This window comes from Cherax quadricarinatus, chromosome 6 (genome assembly GCF_038502225.1).
Source record: "Cherax quadricarinatus isolate ZL_2023a chromosome 6, ASM3850222v1, whole genome shotgun sequence".
NCBI classification, from domain to species: domain Eukaryota; kingdom Metazoa; phylum Arthropoda; class Malacostraca; order Decapoda; family Parastacidae; genus Cherax; species Cherax quadricarinatus.
Window position 1 is genome coordinate 46,470,453 of NC_091297.1, and position 18,005 is coordinate 46,488,457.

The 18,005-nt window shown below is 38.1% G+C and overlaps 1 protein-coding gene across 3 annotated transcripts in view; it reads right to left on the reverse strand.

Moving 5' to 3' along the window:
* LOC128693543 (serine/threonine-protein kinase Genghis Khan) overlaps nt 1–18,005 on the reverse strand; it is a 230,939-nt gene that overhangs the window by 181,345 nt on the left and 31,589 nt on the right. For all 3 annotated transcript variants that reach the window (XM_070081421.1, XM_070081429.1, XM_070081424.1), the window contains exons 2-4: nt 15,334–15,461; nt 13,821–13,927; nt 9,970–10,111 (exon numbers count right to left, since the gene is read on the reverse strand). In XM_070081421.1, coding sequence (XP_069937522.1) covers nt 9,970–10,111; nt 13,821–13,927; nt 15,334–15,414 — 330 coding nt within the window. In that variant the 5' untranslated portion in view covers nt 15,415–15,461. The remainder of the gene's footprint in view (nt 1–9,969; nt 10,112–13,820; nt 13,928–15,333; nt 15,462–18,005) is intronic.

Below are 18,005 nucleotides of genomic sequence, written 5' to 3' on the forward strand. Positions count from 1 at the left end.
GCCATTGAGAGCATAAGCCGTCCATAATGTTGGTGAAGCAGCAGCTGAGGCGGCGGTCACCATCACAACAACTACCACCCTCTACCACTATCACAACTGCTACCACCATCACTACCACCTTCTATCATCATCATTACCACCCTCTACCACTAAGATGTCCACTACCACCCTCTACCACCATCACTACCACCATTTACCACAATCACAACTGCTACCACCCTCTACCACCATCACAACTGCTACCACTCTACCACCACCATTTTCGTATTTTTCTACGAACTTTTTCTGAAATTATATGTGTTTCTCACATTCTTTACCAAAGGGCTGGCACTAGAAGCTTTCTTTGGAGCCATGGTGACTTATTTAGCAGTTGCAAGCACTAAAACGAATGGAATATTATGAAACGTATCGCATAAACTCGTGGGATCATCCTCACTCACTGATAAACAATGGCACACTGGCTGAGAATGGAGTACCTTTGAAGAGGTATACCTTACCTTTGAAGAGTTTCGAGAGTCTATCTACTCTCTCAGCCCAACCATGGGCCAGGCTTGTCTGGTGCTTGCCTGGGGCCGTGCGTACGCGTCCCAGACAAACAACTATTTGCGAGTCAATGTTTTGATGAAAAAATGTTACAATTTCTGAAAAATTACGATTTTCGAGCCTTACGAAAAACAAGGGTCCACTGTACAATTTCAGTAATTAATGCTTGTGTCAGAACAAAGATTGGTTATGAAATGAAATACATATTTTATGAAAAAGAGGATAAATAAATATACAAGGTATGATGTAGCACGTAATGAAAGTAGTTTATTAGATTATGTATTGGTGGATAAAAGGTTGATGGGTAGGCTCCAGGATGTACATGTTTATAGAGGGGCAACTGATATATCGGATCATTATTTAGTTGTAGCTACAGTTAGAGTAAGAGGTAGATGGGAAAAGAGGAAGGTGGCAACAACAAGTAAGAGGGAGGTGAAAGTGTATAAACTAAGGGAGGAGGAAGTTCGGGTGAGATATAAGCGACTATTGGCAGAAAGGTGGGCTAGTGCAAAGATGAGTAGTGGGGGGGTTGAAGAGGGTTGGAATAGTTTTAAAAATGCAGTATTAGAATGTGGGGCAGAAGTTTGTGGTTATAGGAGGGTGGGGGCAGGAGGAAAGAGGAGTGATTGGTGGAATGATGAAGTAAAGGGTGTGATAAAAGAGAAAAAGGTAGCTTATGAGAGGTTTTTACAAAGCAGAAGTGTTATAAGAAGAGCAGAGTATATGGAGAGTAAAAGAAAGGTAAAGAGAGTGGTGAGAGAGTGCAAAAGGAGAGCAGATGATAGAGTGGGAGAGGCACTGTCAAGAAATTTTAATGAAAATAAGAAAAAATTTTGGAGCGAGTTAAACAAGTTAAGAAAGCCTAGGGAAAATATGGATTTGTCAGTTAAAAACAGAGTAGGGGAGTTAGTAGATGGGGAGATGGAGGTATTGGGTAGATGGCGAGAATATTTTGAGGAACTTTTAAATGTTAAGGAAGAAACAGAGGCAGTAATTTCATGCACTGGTCAGGGAGGTATACCATCTTTTAGGAGTGAAGAAGAGCAGAATGTAAGTGTGGGGGAGGTACGTGAGGCATTACGTAAAATGAAAGGGGGTAAAGCAGCTGGAACTGATGGGATCATGACAGAAATGTTAAAAGCAGGGGGGGATATAGTGTTGGAGTGGTTGGTACTTTTGTTTAATAAATGTATGAAAGAGGGGAAGGTACCTAGGGATTGGCAGAGAGCATGTATAGTCCCTTTATATAAAGGGAAAGGGGACAAAAGAGACTGTAAAAATTACAGAGGAATAAGCTTACTGAGTATACCAGGAAAAGTGTACGGTAGGGTTATAATTGAAAGAATTAGAGGTAAGACAGAATGTAGGATTGCGGATGAGCAAGGAGGTTTTAGAGTGGGTAGGGGATGTGTAGATCAGGTGTTTACATTGAAGCATATATGTGAACAGTATTTAGATAAAGATAGGGAGGTTTTTATTGCATTTATGGATTTAGAAAAGGCATATGATAGAGTGGATAGAGGAGCAATGTGGCAGATGTTGCAAGTATATGGAATAGGTGGTAAGTTATTAAATGCTGTAAAGAGTTTTTATGAGGATAGTGAGGCTCAGGTTAGGGTGTGTAGAAGAGAGGGAGACTACTTCCCGGTAAAAGTAGGTCTTAGACAGGGATGTGTAATGTCACCATGGTTGTTTAATATATTTATAGATGGGGTTGTAAAGGAAGTAAATGCTAGGGTGTTTGGGAGAGGGGTGGGATTAAATTATGGGGAATCAAATTCAAAATGGGAATTGACACAGTTACTTTTTGCTGATGATACTGTGCTTATGGGAGATTCTAAAGAAAAATTGCAAAGGTTAGTGGATGAGTTTGGGAATGTGTGTAAAGGTAGAAAGTTGAAAGTGAACATAGAAAAGAGTAAGGTGATGAGGGTGTCAAATGATTTAGATAAAGAAAAATTGGATATCAAATTGGGGAGGAGGAGTATGGAAGAAGTGAATGTTTTCAGATACTTGGGAGTTGACGTGTCGGCGGATGGATTTATGAAGGATGAGGTTAATCATAGAATTGATGAGGGAAAAAAGGTGAGTGGTGCGTTGAGGTATATGTGGAGTCAAAAAACGTTATCTATGGAGGCAAAGAAGGGAATGTATGAAAGTATAGTAGTACCAACACTCTTATATGGGTGTGAAGCTTGGGTGGTAAATGCAGCAGCAAGGAGACGGTTGGAGGCAGCGGAGATGTCCTGTCTAAGGGCAATGTGTGGTGTAAATATTATGCAAAAAATTCGGAGTGTGGAAATTAGGAGAAGGTGTGGAGTTAATAAAAGTATTAGTCAGAGGGCAGAAGAGGGGTTGTTGAGGTGGTTTGGTCATTTAGAGAGAATGGATCACAGTAGAATGACATGGAAAGCATATAAATCTATAGGGGAAGGAAGGCGGGGTAGGGGTCGTCCTCGAAAGGGTTGGAGAGAGGGGGTAAAGGAGGTTTTGTGGGTAAGGGGCTTGGATTTCCAGCAAGCGTGCGTGAGCGTGTTAGATAGGAGTGAATGGAGACGAATGGTACTTGGGACCTGACGATCTGTTGGAGTGTGAGCAGGGTAATATTTAGTGAAGGGATTCAGGGAAACCGGTTATTTTCATATAGTCGGACTTGAGTCCTGGAAATGGGAAGTACAATGCCTGCACTTTAAAGGAGGGGTTTGGGATATTGGCAGTTTGGAGGGATATGTTGTGTATCTTTATATGTGTATGCTTCTAGACTGTTGTATTCTGAGCACCTCTGCAAAAACAGTGATAATGTGCGAGTGTGGTGAAAGTGTTGAATGATGATGAAAGTATTTTCTTTTTGGGGATTTTCTTTCTTTTTTGGGTCACCCTGCCTCGGTGGGAGACGGCCGACTTGTTGAAAAAAAAAAAAAAAAAAAAAAAAAAAAAAATTCTATAAAATATGAAAAATAGAAAAAAAAAAGGTGTATCAGCAACACTTCTGCAAGCAGCAGGACTCAATGTTGCTGTCAAGTGAGCATCCAGTGCCAACTTCTCGGCCTCCTATCTCTCTAAGTACTGACCCTAATTTTTTTTTATCCTATAACACTTAGAAAAATGTGCTCTTCATTTTCATTAAAAAACTATTTTTTTTTTTTTTTTTTTTTTTCAAAATATTCGGGGCACTGGGGTAGTGAACGTATAGCTACGTTTGGACTGCTTACAGGCAAAATGTTCATTTATCCATTTCATTAGTCATTCATATTTCTTTCTCATTGTTTTCTGAATGTAAAATTACAGTTACTATTTAAAAAATGTATTTTTTGTTAATATTTTTGGGTGTCTGGAACGGATTAATTGTATTTACATTATTTCTTATGGGAAATACAGTGGACCCCGGTTTGTGATGGCATCGGTATCCGATAAATCCGGTATTCGATACATTTTAATGCAAAAATTTTGCCTCGGTTCCCGTTAAAAAACCCGGTATACGCGATTCATCCGAGACGTGTCCACGTGTGGCCCAGTGTTTACAAGCCAGCCAGTGAGCTTGCATCTAAGGATACATTCAGTACATTCCATATTATCACAGTGTTTTTGGTGCTTGTTTCTGCAAAATAAGTCATCATGGACCCCAAGAGAGTTTCTAGTGCCAACCCTGTGGTAAAAAGGGTGAGAATTAGTATGGAAATTAAGAAAGATTTTGAAGGGTTTAGGGTTAACCCTGAGAAGCCTATGCTAGTTGTGGAATCCATTGTGCCTACTTCAAAAAATAAGGAGATGTGTGCAAAGTGGGTTGAACTGCAAACCTTAATGGATGAAAATCACCCTAACACAGCTATTGCAAGCCGTGCTGTTGACTATTACAATGACAATGTTGTGGCCCATTTTAGACAAATTGTAAAGGAACGGGAGGTACAGAGCTCTATGGACAGATTTGTTGTGCTACAGAGGTCCACCGACTCTCAAGCTGGTCCTAGTGGAATATAAAGAAGAGAAGTAACCCTGGAAAAGGACTTGCTACCTCAAGTCCTAATGGAAGGGGATTCCCCTTCTAAACAATAAGTTCGACACTCTCCCCTCCTCCCAATCATCACCAGATCTTCATTAAAGGTAAGTGTCATGTATTCTATTGCTAGTAGAGTACTACAAACTGTGCATGTCTTCTTCAGTTTGTGTGCATTAAACTTAATATTTCATGTGGTAAAATTTTTTTTTTCATACTTTTGGGTGTCTTGCACGGATTAATTTGATTTCCATTATTTCTTATAGGGAAAATTGATTCGCTTTTCGATAATTTTGGTTTACGATGAGCTCTCAGGAACGGATTAATATCGCAAACCGGGGGTCCACTGTATTGCTTCCGTCTTTGTCTGTTTCGGATTTAGACCAACCTTCTGGAACGAATTAAGGACGAAATCCAGGGTTCCACAGTATTTATTAAGAGTAAGGGAAACTAAATACAGTGGACCCCTCAGTTAACACCTGCACAGGATAACGCCTTGCTCTGGCATAAAAAAATTGGCTCAGATAACACCTAAAAATTCAATTAGGAGCTTTCATCCTGAACCTGTCCGCACGGCGCCCTGAGCAGGCCCAGCCACTCACCCCGTGTAACAGCCAGTGTGCCATTGTTAACAAGCCACTGAGCATGATTCCATGCATACATGTGATATATTTTGTATTATTCCATTGTTTTCAGTGCTTGTAACTGCTAAATGAGCCACCATGAGCCCAAAGAAAGCTTCTAGTGCCTACCCTGTGATAAAAAAGGTGAAGTGTACTATCAAATTAAAAAAGGAGATAATAGAAAAGTACAAGAGTGGAGTGTGTATCTCGGAGTTGGAAAAGTTATACAACAAACCCCATTCAACCATCACTACTATCTTGTGCAACAAAAAGGCAATCAGGGAAGCTGTTGTTGAAAAAGCTGCATATGTGCTTACAAAACAGAGATCGCAAATGCTCGAAGATGTGGAGAGACCATTGTTGGTGTAGATAAACGAGAAACAATTATCAGGAGATAGTATTTCTCAGTTAATAATATGTGAAAAGGCAAGGCAGTTGCATGAGGATCTAATTACAAATTTTTTTTTTCAGCAAGTCGGCCGTCTCCCACCGAGGCAGGGTGACCCAAAAAAGAAAGAAAATCCCCAAAAAAGAAAATACTTTCATCATTCAACACTTTCACCTCACTCACACATTATCACTGTTTTTGCAGAGGTGCTCAGAATACAACAGTTTAGAAGCATATACGTATAAAGATACACAACATATCCCTCCAAACTGCCAATATCCCAAACCCCTCCTTTAAAGTGCAGGCATTGTACTTCCCATTTCCAGGACTCAAGTCTGACTATATGAAAATAACCGGTTTCCCTGAATCCCTTCACTAAATATTACACTGCTCACACTCCAACAGATCATCAGGTCCCAAGTATCATTCGTCTCCATTCACTCCTATCTAACACTCTCACGCACGCTTGCTGGAAGTCTAAGCCCCTCGCCCACAAAACCTCCTTTACCCCCTCTCTCCAACCCTTTCGAGGACGACCCTACCTCGCCTTCCTTCCCCTATAGATTTATATGCTTTCCATGTCATTCTATTTTGATCCATTCTCTCTAAATGACCAAACCACCTCAACAACCCCTCTTTCTGCCCTCTGACTAATGCTTTTATTAACTCCACACCTTTTCCTAATTTTCACACTCCGAATTTTCTGTATAATGTTTACACCACACATTGCCCTTAGATAGGACATCTCCAATGCCTCCCACCGTCTCCTCGCTGCTGCATTTACCACCCAAGCTTCACACCCATATAAGAGTGTTGGTACTACTATACTTTCATACACTCCCTTCTTTGCCTCCATAGATAACATTTTTTGACTCCACATATACCTCAATGCACCACTCACCTTTTTTCCCTCATCAATTCTATGATTAACCTCATCCTTCATAAATCCATCTGCTGACACGTCAACTCCCAAGTATCTGAAAACATTCACTTCTTCCATACTCCTCCTCCCCAATTTGATATCCAATTTTTCTTTATCTAAATCATTTGATATCCTCATCACCTTACTCTTTTCTATGTTCACTTTCAACTTTCTACCTTTACACACATTCCCAAACTCATCCACTAACCTTTGCAATTTTTCTTTAGAATCTCCCATAAGCACAGTATCATCAGCAAAAAGTAACTGTCAATTCCCATTTTGAATTTTGATTCCCCATAATTTAATCCCACCCCTCTCCCGAACACCCTACCATTTACTTCTTTTACAACCCCATCTATAAATATATTAAACAACCATGGTGACATTACACATCCCTGTCGAAGACCTACTTTTACCGGGAAGTAGTCTCCCTCTCTTCTACACACCCTAACCTGAGCCTCACTATCCTCAAAAAAACTCTTTACAGTATTTACTAACTTACCACCTATTCCATATACTTGCAACATCTGCCACATTGCTCCTCTATCCACTCTATCATATGCCTTTTCTAAATCCATAAATGCAATAAAAACTTCCCTATCTTTATCTAAATACTGTTCACATATATGCTTCAATGTAAACACTTGATCTACACATCCCCTACCCACTCTGAAACCTCCTTGCTCATCTGCAATCCTACATTCTGCCTTACCTCTAATTCTTTCAATTATAACCCTACCGTACACATTTCCTGGCATACTCAGTAAACTTATTCCTCTATAATTTTTACAATCTCTTTTGTCCCCTTTCCCTTACTATAAAGGGACTATACATGCTCTTCGCCAATCCCTAGGTACCTTCCCCTCTTTCATAAATTTATTAAACAAAAGTGCCAACCACTCCAACACTATATCCCCCCTGCTTTTAACAATTCTGTCATGATCCCATCAGTTCCAGCTGCTTTACCCCCTTTCATTCTACGTAATGCCTCACATACCTCCCCCACACTTCCATTCTGCTCTTCTTCACTCCTAAAAGATGGTATACCTCCCTGACCAGTGCATGAAATTACCGCCTCCCTTTCTTCCTCAACATTTAAAAGTTCCTCAAAATATTCTCGCCATCTACCTAATACCTCCCTCTCCCCATCTACTAACTCTCCTACTCTGTTTTTAACTGACAAATCCATACTTTCCCTAGGCTTTCTTAACTTGTTTAACTCACTCCAAAATTTTTTCTTATTTTCATTAAAATTTCTTGACAGTGCCTCTCCCACTCTATCTGCTCTCCTTTTGCACTCTCTCACCACTCTCTTCACCTTTCTTTTACTCTCCATATATTCTGCTCTTCTTATAACACTTCTGCTTTGTAAAAACCTCTCATAAACTAACTTTTTCTCTTTTATCACACCCTTTACTTCATCATTCCACCAATCACTCCTCTTTCCTCCTGCCCCCACCCTCCTATAACCACAAACTTCTACCCCACATTCTAGTACTGCATTTTTAAAACTATTCCAACCCTCTTCAGTCCCCCCCACTACTCATCTTTGCACTAGCCCACATTTCTGCCAATAGTCGCTTATATCTCACCCGAACTTCCTCCTCCCTTAGTTTATACACTTTCACCTCCCTCTTACTTGTTGTTACCACCTTCCTCTTTTCCCATCTACCTCTTACTCTAACTGTAGCTACAACTAAATAATGATCCGATATATCAGTTGCCCCTCTATAAACATGTACATCCTGGAGCCTACCCATCAACCTTTTATCCACCAATACATAATCTAACAAACTATGAAAATGCCTCCAAATAATGTTGCTGTTGATGAATTTAAGGCCAGCAAAGGTTGGTTTCAGAGATTTAAAAATCGTATTGGCATACAGTGTGATAAGGCATGGTGAGGCTGCCAGTTCTGACAAAAAAACGGCTGAAAAATATGTGCAGGACTTTAAGGAGTACATAGACACTGAAAAATTAAAACCCCAACAAGTGTTTGTGATGAAACAGGCCTGTTTTGGAAGAAAATGCCAAACAGGACCTACACTACTCAGGAGGAAAAGGCACTCCCAGGACACAAGCCTATGAAAGACAGGCTAACTCTAATGTTGTGTAGTAATGCTAGTGGGGATTGCAAAGTGAAGCCTTTACTTGTGTATCACTCAAACTCCTAGTGTGTTCAAGAAAAACAATATCGGCAAGACTAAACTGTGTGTGATGTGGAGAGCAAACAGTAAGGCATGTTTACTGACTGGTTCTATGGCGTGTTTGGGCCCATTGTGAAACAGTACCTCCTGGAAAATAAATTGGACCTCAAGTGCCTCCTGGTAATGGACAATGCTCCTGCTTATCCTAACGACTTGCAAGAGCAAATTGCAGGGGAGTTGAGCTTCATCAAAGTGAAACTCTTGCCTCCTAATACCACTCCTCTCCTCCAGCCCATGGACCAGCAGGTCATTTCAAATTTCAAAAAACTGTACAACAAAGCAGTGTTTCAAAAGTGCTTTGAAGTGACCTCAGACAATGAATTGACCCAAAGAAAGTTCTGGAGAGATCACTTCAGTATCCTCAGTTCCATAAACCTTATAGGTAAGGCTTGAGAGGGAGTGACTTCCAGGACTTTGAACTCTGCTTGGAGAAAACTGTGGCCACAATGTGTACAAGAGAGGGATTTTGAAGGGTTTGGGGCTGACTCTAAGGAGCCTATGCCAGTTGTGGAATCTATTGTGGCATTGGGGAAGTCCATGGGGTTGGAGGTTAGTGGTGAGGATGTGGAAGCGTTGGTGGAGGATGACGATGAAGAGATAATCACTACAGAGTTGCAAGAGCTTCAGGTGCAACAACAACAGACCAAAGCTCAGGGATTTCCTTCAGAGGAGGAGGAAGAGAGATGGAGGAAGCTGCCTTCGTCAAAGAATAAGGAAATGTGTACAATGTGTACAAAGTTGCAAGCATTTATGGATCAATATTATCCTGACACAGCTGTTGCAAACCGTATTGGCAATTTGTACAATGACACTCTTGTGACCCATTTTAGAGAAATCTTAAAGGGACACGAGAAACAGAGCTCTCTGGACATATTTTGCACGACAGGGGTCCAGTAACTCTCAAGCTGATCCTAGTGGCATTAAAAAACAAAAAGGAGAGGTAACCCCAGAAAAGGACTTGGTACCTGAAGTCTTTATGGAAGGGGATTCCGCTTCCAAACAATAGAACACCTGCATCATCTGCCCTCCTACTGTCTCAGCACTCATCAACAATTCCACAATAAAGGTAAGTGTCATTTCAGTAATGTTTATTGTGCATTTATCATTGTTTTCTGTGTAGGGAAATTATTTTGTTTAATTCTTTTGGGTGTCTAGAACGGATTAATTGGATTCTCATTATTTCTTATGGGGAAAATTAATTGGGTGAAAAGCTAAATCGGTTAAAGCCTAGGTCTCTGGAATGGATTAAAGGTGTTTACTGAGGGTCCACTGTACAGTGTATTATTACACACCTCCAATTCACGTCTAAGTTTTTCTGCTCTGCGTAGATCTTGTCTCAGAGTGTCAATTTTTTGCATTGCTGTTTCTAGTTCTTCCTCTTTGTCTCGAACTTGTCGTGATAATTTTTGCTTCTGATTTCTCAATTCCGTTAATCTAAAAAGAAATATAAAATATTAAAGCACGTTAACAAGAAAATTTATTCTTAAATTATCCATTAATGAAAAAATCTTAATTGTAGAGGTTCTTGACTTAGTAATGCCTGAATTACAATGATCTGCACTTAAGAGCAAGGTCCAACAGACATAATATCAAGAAAATAATTGTTTTATGAATAATGATCTAATATACAAACACATTTGGCACAATTATACTTTTACAAGTACAGTAGGGCCCCACTTATACGGCAGGTTAGGTTCCAGGCTACCGCCGTAAAGTGGAACACCCTTTTTTTTCTTTTAAATGCATACAAACACTAGATAACAAGTTTACACTAACATATATTAAGTTAGCAATAGAACCAGGCATCAAAAAACAATAAAAAAATACAATACACACATAGTACACTCATTACTTACCTTAAAATATTTATAGTCTTAATCTAGGGTGAGACAAGTAGTATTTATTGCAAGAAATCAAGTGTGGTATGTATGGTTGTCAGCCGGGCTACCATACCAGGCCACCCCACCCACACATACTATTCTATGATATTTAAGCATCCCAGAGCGATAAAATGTATATACAGTTCACTCATTACTTGCCTTAAAATATTTGTAGTCTTAATGTAGGGTCAGGAGTAAGTAAATGAGATAAAACGAATAAATGAGAGAGAGAAAGAATGAGTGCATGAGAGAGGACAGGCGCAGAGTTATGTAAACAAACCAGGCGAACGTAAGTTTTGTAAACAAACAAAGTGTACACGTCTGGTTTATGTACAAGTTACATTGTGTACAGGTTCTCTCTACATTGATATGGTAGAATAAATAAAGAAGAACACTCCCATTCTCATGTAGCATCATTTTGAGAAGAAATGATGCTCTGAGTGAAGGCAATGGAAATTAAGTCACTCGGACTTTTTTGGGTTATCCTAGGTTCTCTACACATATGTTATTATGTATGATAATCTATGTAACTGTATTTGTGTATACCTGAATAAACTTACTTACATACATACGAAAGGAATAATTTTCTACAGTTACCCCCAGTAACACATTTTCTCTTATGTTAGATTAGAGAAAATGTTATTCTTGCCGTCACTTGTACAAGTTATCTGGCTACCACATCTCATATTTATGTTTATGTATTCTATTGTGGGGTGTATTTATCATCTTTTTATGTTATGTATCGTGTTTATTATATAATTTTGAAAAAAAATATCATGGATGGATTCATGAAAATGTGTATATTAACGTATTATACGACATTTAATGAGACTCGGTGATTATTATTATTTCTAATATGGCGTCACTTGTGCAAGTCGTCTGCTACCACATCTCACATTTTTTTTTTCAACAAGTCGGCCGTCTCCCACCGAGGCAGGGTGACCCAAAAAAGAAAGAAAATCCCCAAAAAGAAAATACTTTCATCATCATTCAACACTTTCACCACACTCGCACATTATCACTGTTTTTGCAGAGGTGCTCAGAATACAACAGTCTAGAAGCATACACATATAAAGATACACAACATATCCCTCCAAACTGCCAATATCCCAAACCCCTCCTTTAAAGTGCAGGCATTGTACTTCCCATTTCCAGGACTCAAGTCCGACTATATGAAAATAACCGGTTTCCCTGAATCCCTTCACTAAATATTACCCTGCTCACACTCCAACAGATCGTCAGGTCCCAAGTACCATTCGTCTCCATTCACTCCTATCTAACACGCTCACGCACGCTTGCTGGAAGTCCAAGCCCCTTACCCACAAAACCTCCTTTACCCCCTCTCTCCAACCCTTTCGAGGACGACCCCTACCCCGCCTTCCTTCCCCTATAGATTTATATGCTTTCCATGTCATTCTACTTTGATCCATTCTCTCTAAATGACCAAACCACCTCAACAACCCCTCTTCTGCCCTCTGACTAATACTTTTATTAACTCCACACCTCCTAATTTCCACACTCCGAATTTTCTGCATAATATTTACACCACACATTGCCCTTAAACAGGACATCTCCACTGCCTCCAACCGTCTCCTCGCTGCTGCATTTACCACCCAAGCTTCACACCCATATAAGTGTGTTGGTACTACTATACTTTCATACATTCCCTTCTTTGCCTCCATAGATAACGTTTTTTGACTCCACATATACCTCAACGCACCACTCACCTTTTTTCCCTCATCAATTCTATGATTAACCTCATCCTTCATAAATCCATCCGCCGACACGTCAACTCCCAAGTATCTGAAAACATTCACTTCTTCCATACTCCTCCTCCCCAATTTGATATCCAATTTTTCTTTATCTAAATCATTTGACACCCTCATCACCTTACTCTTTTCTATGTTCACTTTCAACTTTCTACCTTTACACACATTCCCAAACTCATCCACTAACCTTTGCAATTTTTCTTTAGAATCTCCCATAAGCACAGTATCATCAGCAAAAAGTAACTGTGTCAATTCCCTTTTTGAATTTGATTCCCACATTGATTCTCACATTTATGTTTATTTATTCTACTGTGGGGTGTATTTATCTTATTTATATGTTATGCCAACCTCAACAGAACACATGACCATAACACAAGGCACAGATCACTCTTTGATGTTCCTCGTGTCCATCTCACGCTATGTGAAAACTCAATGCACATAAAAGGCCCTAAAATCTGGAATTCATTACCTGTAAATATAAAAGAAACACTACCTGTTTATAAATTCAAGTCTCTTCTCAAAGATCACTTACTCACTCAAAACCAAATAAATACTTAATAACTGAACCTTATAAATTGTATATCCTATATGTTACTCACAATTATATCACACAAATGTTAAACCTAGGACCCAATCTATCTTTATTATTTTTTTAAATACACTACCTAACAGAATACTCCATTTGACTGAATGTACAGCAATGCAAGCAACCATATGACCTGTCTTTGTAATACTCATTTGTGCTTTATAGTTATCTGTTTACAATAATGTTTTATCACTGATTTCATCATTGCTTAGTTAATCTTAAGTTAATTTTAAGCCAGCCCGTAATGCTATGCATATAAGTGGCTTTGGCATGCTGCTCTTACCTGTATTTTTTGTACCTCTGTTTGTATGCTTAATTACTAAATAAAAATAAATAAATAAATTTTGAAAAAATATCATAGATGGATTAATGAAAATGTGTATATTAACGTGATATATGACATTTAAATGAGACTCGATGATTATTATTATCATTACTAATATGACGTCTGGAGACATAAGACACTCTTACTGATTTTAATGTGTACCTGCATGCTAGCACAGTGTGTAAGTTTATTTAGGTACAGGTATACATAAGTATAATTACCAGAGTATATATAAAATATGAAATAACTTTTAAAAACACTTGAAATTTTGGAGTTTCCAGATAAAATGGAGAGACTTAGTGCTTATTGAGCTCACAGAGAATGTAAACAAACAGGGTGGGGCGCGGTGACCGTATTAGAAAGTCAGGTGGGGGGAGCCGTATATCGAGTTTTGGTCATAATTTGAAATGACCGTATTAGCGGAATGCCGTAAAGTGAAATGCCGTAAAGCGGGGCCCTACTGTACTACTATTTTCTATAGGAGAATAGGTTCAGGGAATAAATGACTTGTTCATAAGCTGAAACAATGGCAACACAACTCATTCTGAAGTATCCCATATATAGATAAATGAACTTTACTTACTTATCTGAAACTTCGCTGTATTCTGACATTGCCAACTTTCTCTGAGTTAGTGCATCTTGTAATTCCTTTGTTTGTAATGTTAATTTTTCTTGTAAATCTGCTATTTCCTGTAAAGATTTTATAAAATGTGTGATATCACAATGGTTGTTTAACCCTTAAACTGTCCAAACGTAGATCTACGTTTGCTCATGTAGCGCTCCGAACATAGATCTACTTTCTTTTTTTTACACTCTTTCTTATGGAGAAAATCAAGGGCGGAGCGCTACACAATTAAACGTAGATCTACGTTTAGACAATTAGAGGGTTAATATATTCAGAGATGGGACTGTAAAAGCAAATGCCTGGGTACCTAGGAGAAGTATGGGATTAAAAGATGAAGAATTCAATACAATTATTCTCTGCCAATGACATAGCTCTTTTGGAAGATTCTGAAGAGAAGCTGCAAAATTTGGTGATTAAATCTGTCTGTGTAAAAGAAGGAAATTAAAAGTGAACATGTGAAAGGGCAAGGTGATACAAGTAATGAAGCGCCTAGGCAATGAAAGATTTCATATCAAATTGGAGGGAGTATCTAGGAATGGACTTGTTAGCAGAAGAGTTCAAGAAAAATGAGAGGAACCATAAAATAAACAAGGGGATATAAATGGGTGATGCACTGAGGCCTCTGTAGAAATAAAAAACTTGATCCATGGAGGCAAAAAGGTAACAGAATTTAGTGGTACCAACACAATTACATGGGTTTGCAGCATGGGCTTTAATGTTGCAGTGAAGAGGCCAAAGGCAGTGAAAATGTCATGTTTGGAGACAATGTGTAGTGTGAATATTATGCAGAGAATTTGAATGTTCATACTCTGGGTGTTAAAGTCATTTTCTTTCAAAATCTTGTACACCTTCCAATACTTCCTCCTTGCTGGTATTTTTTTTTTTTTAACAGACTGGTCATCTCCCACTGAGGTAGGGTGACCCAAAAGAGAAACACTTTCACTATCATTCACAATGTCTTGCCAAAGGCTATAAGTGCAAGCTAAAAGTTGAGAGGGTAAAAAAAAAAAAAGTCAGAAATGGAGTACAGTATTCAATAGGCAAGATAACATACACAAGAACTTTCAGACCAAAGGAATCAGAATGAAGTAATTCTTTAAATACACCTACTATCCGACTTACAACCAAGCTTGGTTCCGACCAACCGGTCGCAAGTCAAAATGGACATAAGTCGAACTTTACTACTGAATATCAACATCACATTTTTGTAATGGCTATTTTATTGTTTTATTTTGGTATTTCATATTTTACTTTACTTTTTATGCTGTTAGTATGTACTGTATTTTATACTGTAAGGTTTAGGATAAACACTGTGTACAACACAAATAGTTGTTTATTTCCCAGAAATTTGGCATAAAAAACACGGTCGTAAGTCTAGTGGTCGTATGTCGAGCAGGTCGTAAGTCGGATGGTAGGTGTATATAATATGCTTAAAAAATAACTGAAGGAATAAAGAATACATCATACTTACTCTACTAGAGTTTTCCTTCTCCTGCATCACCGCTTTTAACAAACGGTCCATCTCCTTAAGTTTAACATCAGCTTCACTCATTCCATCTGTGGCTCTTCTTTTCAAGGAAGATACCTCGTATGACAATTCTGTTCAAAACAAAATTTATTAAAATATTAGTACACATTTCAATTATTTTTTTTTTCATCAGCACCATGTACTGCCAAGAAGTGAACTTTACACAAACTCGAGTATTCTCATGGACATCATGCTGAAACTGTATGTGGTTTGGTGTAAATTAAAAGATATTCACAAAGAAAGAACAAATCTTTGCATGAATTTGCAACACTATTAACGCTTTCAGTATTAAGACCCCTGCTCACAATCTTGCTCCCCAAGTAGGAGAATTTAAAAAAAAAAAAAAAAAATATTTTATCTTATGAAACAACAGAAAATCTTTTTACAAAGGTAATGAAACCAAAAGTACAAAACTTGATGGAAAACTTACAAAATTATATTTTCACAGACTTAGCAACCTTGGCGATATTTATGCATCAGCTATTTTGTCCAATTTGCACTCTATTTTTGTCCAATTCCAGTATTCTAGTCTGCCAAACTCATAGATATTTCACTAGTATTCCTTCTATTCTATCAATTAAGTATAAGAAACTGCCCATTTACCTATTTCAACTATCCAATAGTGATCAGAAATTGGTAATATGGCCAATTTCATAAAAAATTCAACAATTGCCAATTTAAAAATAGGATCCAGGATCCTTGCACTTAATAAATATTTTCTCTGCTCCTTAGTCACATCTCCAGGCCCCTCTTATATTAGACTTGCTTTTCATTTTGAATTTTCATTCAAACAAATAACAGAAGATTTACTGTTATGCAGACTACAGCAATATTGTAATAACCGTATAAATAATGTTAGTGTATTCCTAAATGCATACTAGACTGGCCAGTTGGGTGCATATTGGACAACTGACGTACGTCATCTGAGTAAAGCCTCTCCTCACTTAGCAACATACTCGTTTACCAATGACTCGAACTTAAGACTCACCAGTATACATACCTAAATAATGTCTACTAGAGCACATTTCCTCTGTTCTGTTTATTACAATATACAGTATACTACTGTATAAGCATTTAAAAATATACCAGAAATGGTATAAATAGTGCAAAAGTGACATTAAAACCATACCAAAGATAATAATACACATACAGTGGAACCCCGGATTTCGTACTTAATCCATTCCAGAAGGTCAGTCTAAATCTGAAACATACTAAAACCAAAGTAATATTTCCCATAAGAAATAATGTAAGTACAATTAATCCCAGACACCCAAAAATAGTAACAAAAAATAATTTTTTAAAGAATAGCTATAGTCTTACATACAGAAAACAAAGAGAAATAAATATATTTGACTAATTTTAATGATAAGTGAACATTAGAGTAGACACTCAACTAACGATGGCTTCGTCTAACGCCAAAATCGACTAACGGCTCTCTTTGGCATCAAAATATTGGCTCTACCAATGCCGAAAAACTCGTCTAAAGGCTTTTGTCCTGAGCAAGCCCAACCACTACATGACTCCGTATACAGCCAGTGTCCCATTGTTTACAACACGTTGTGGTCGATTCCATGCATACATGTGATATATTTTGCATTATTCCTTTGTTTTTAGGGCTTGTAACTGCTAAATAAGACACCATGGGGTCAAAGTTTCTAGTGCCAGCCCTGTGATAAAGAAGGAAAGAAACAATAAAATTCAAGAAGAAACTCACAGCAAAGTACCAAAGTGGAGGAGGAAGAGAGAGGGGATAATGTGCCTTCTGCAGTGATTCAGTGATTCTACAATATGTACAATACTAAACCAGCAGGTATTGATAAAGGCTATAGTGCCAGCCAGCGATAAAGTGTAGAATTAACAGTGTAGCAACTAAGTTAAGCGAGTAAGCAATAGAAAAACGACAAGAAAGTAACTCTCCAATGTTGTTGGATGTGTGTATATCCGCTCAACATATGCTGGCCTGCTGTCTTCCTAAACCTCTGCCAGTATCTCCTCCATCAAACTAATTAACCCTTTGACTGTTTTGGTCGTATATATACATCTTACGTGCCACTGTTTCGGACATATTAATACTCGTAAATTCTAGCGGCTTCAAATCAAGCAGGAGAAAGCTGGTAGGCCCACATGTGAGAGAATGGGTTTGTGTGGTCAGTGTGCACCACAAAAAAAATCCTGCAGCACGCAGTGCATAATGAGAAAAAAAACTGACACATTTTTTGGGATTAAAATGCCGACTTTGACGTGTATTTTCATATAGTATTTATTGTTGTATTCTCGTTTTCATGGTCTCATGTGATAAAATAGAAAACATATTACAGAAATAGAGATTATTTTGATTAGTTTCACAATGAAAACGACCTTGAAATCGAGCTCAAAGTAGAGGAAATGTTCGATTTTTACCAATGTTCAGGAGTAAGCAAATCACACCACACGTCCAATACATGTCAACTTGGGAGTCTAATATTCTTTCACTAGTACACTGATATTATTTTTACCATTTTCACAATAATGTATTAGTCTGCATAACAGTAAATTTTGTATTTTTTGTATGAATAAAAAATAAAAATAGAAAGCAATAGTAATATAAGAGGGGCCCAGAGACATCACTAATGAAT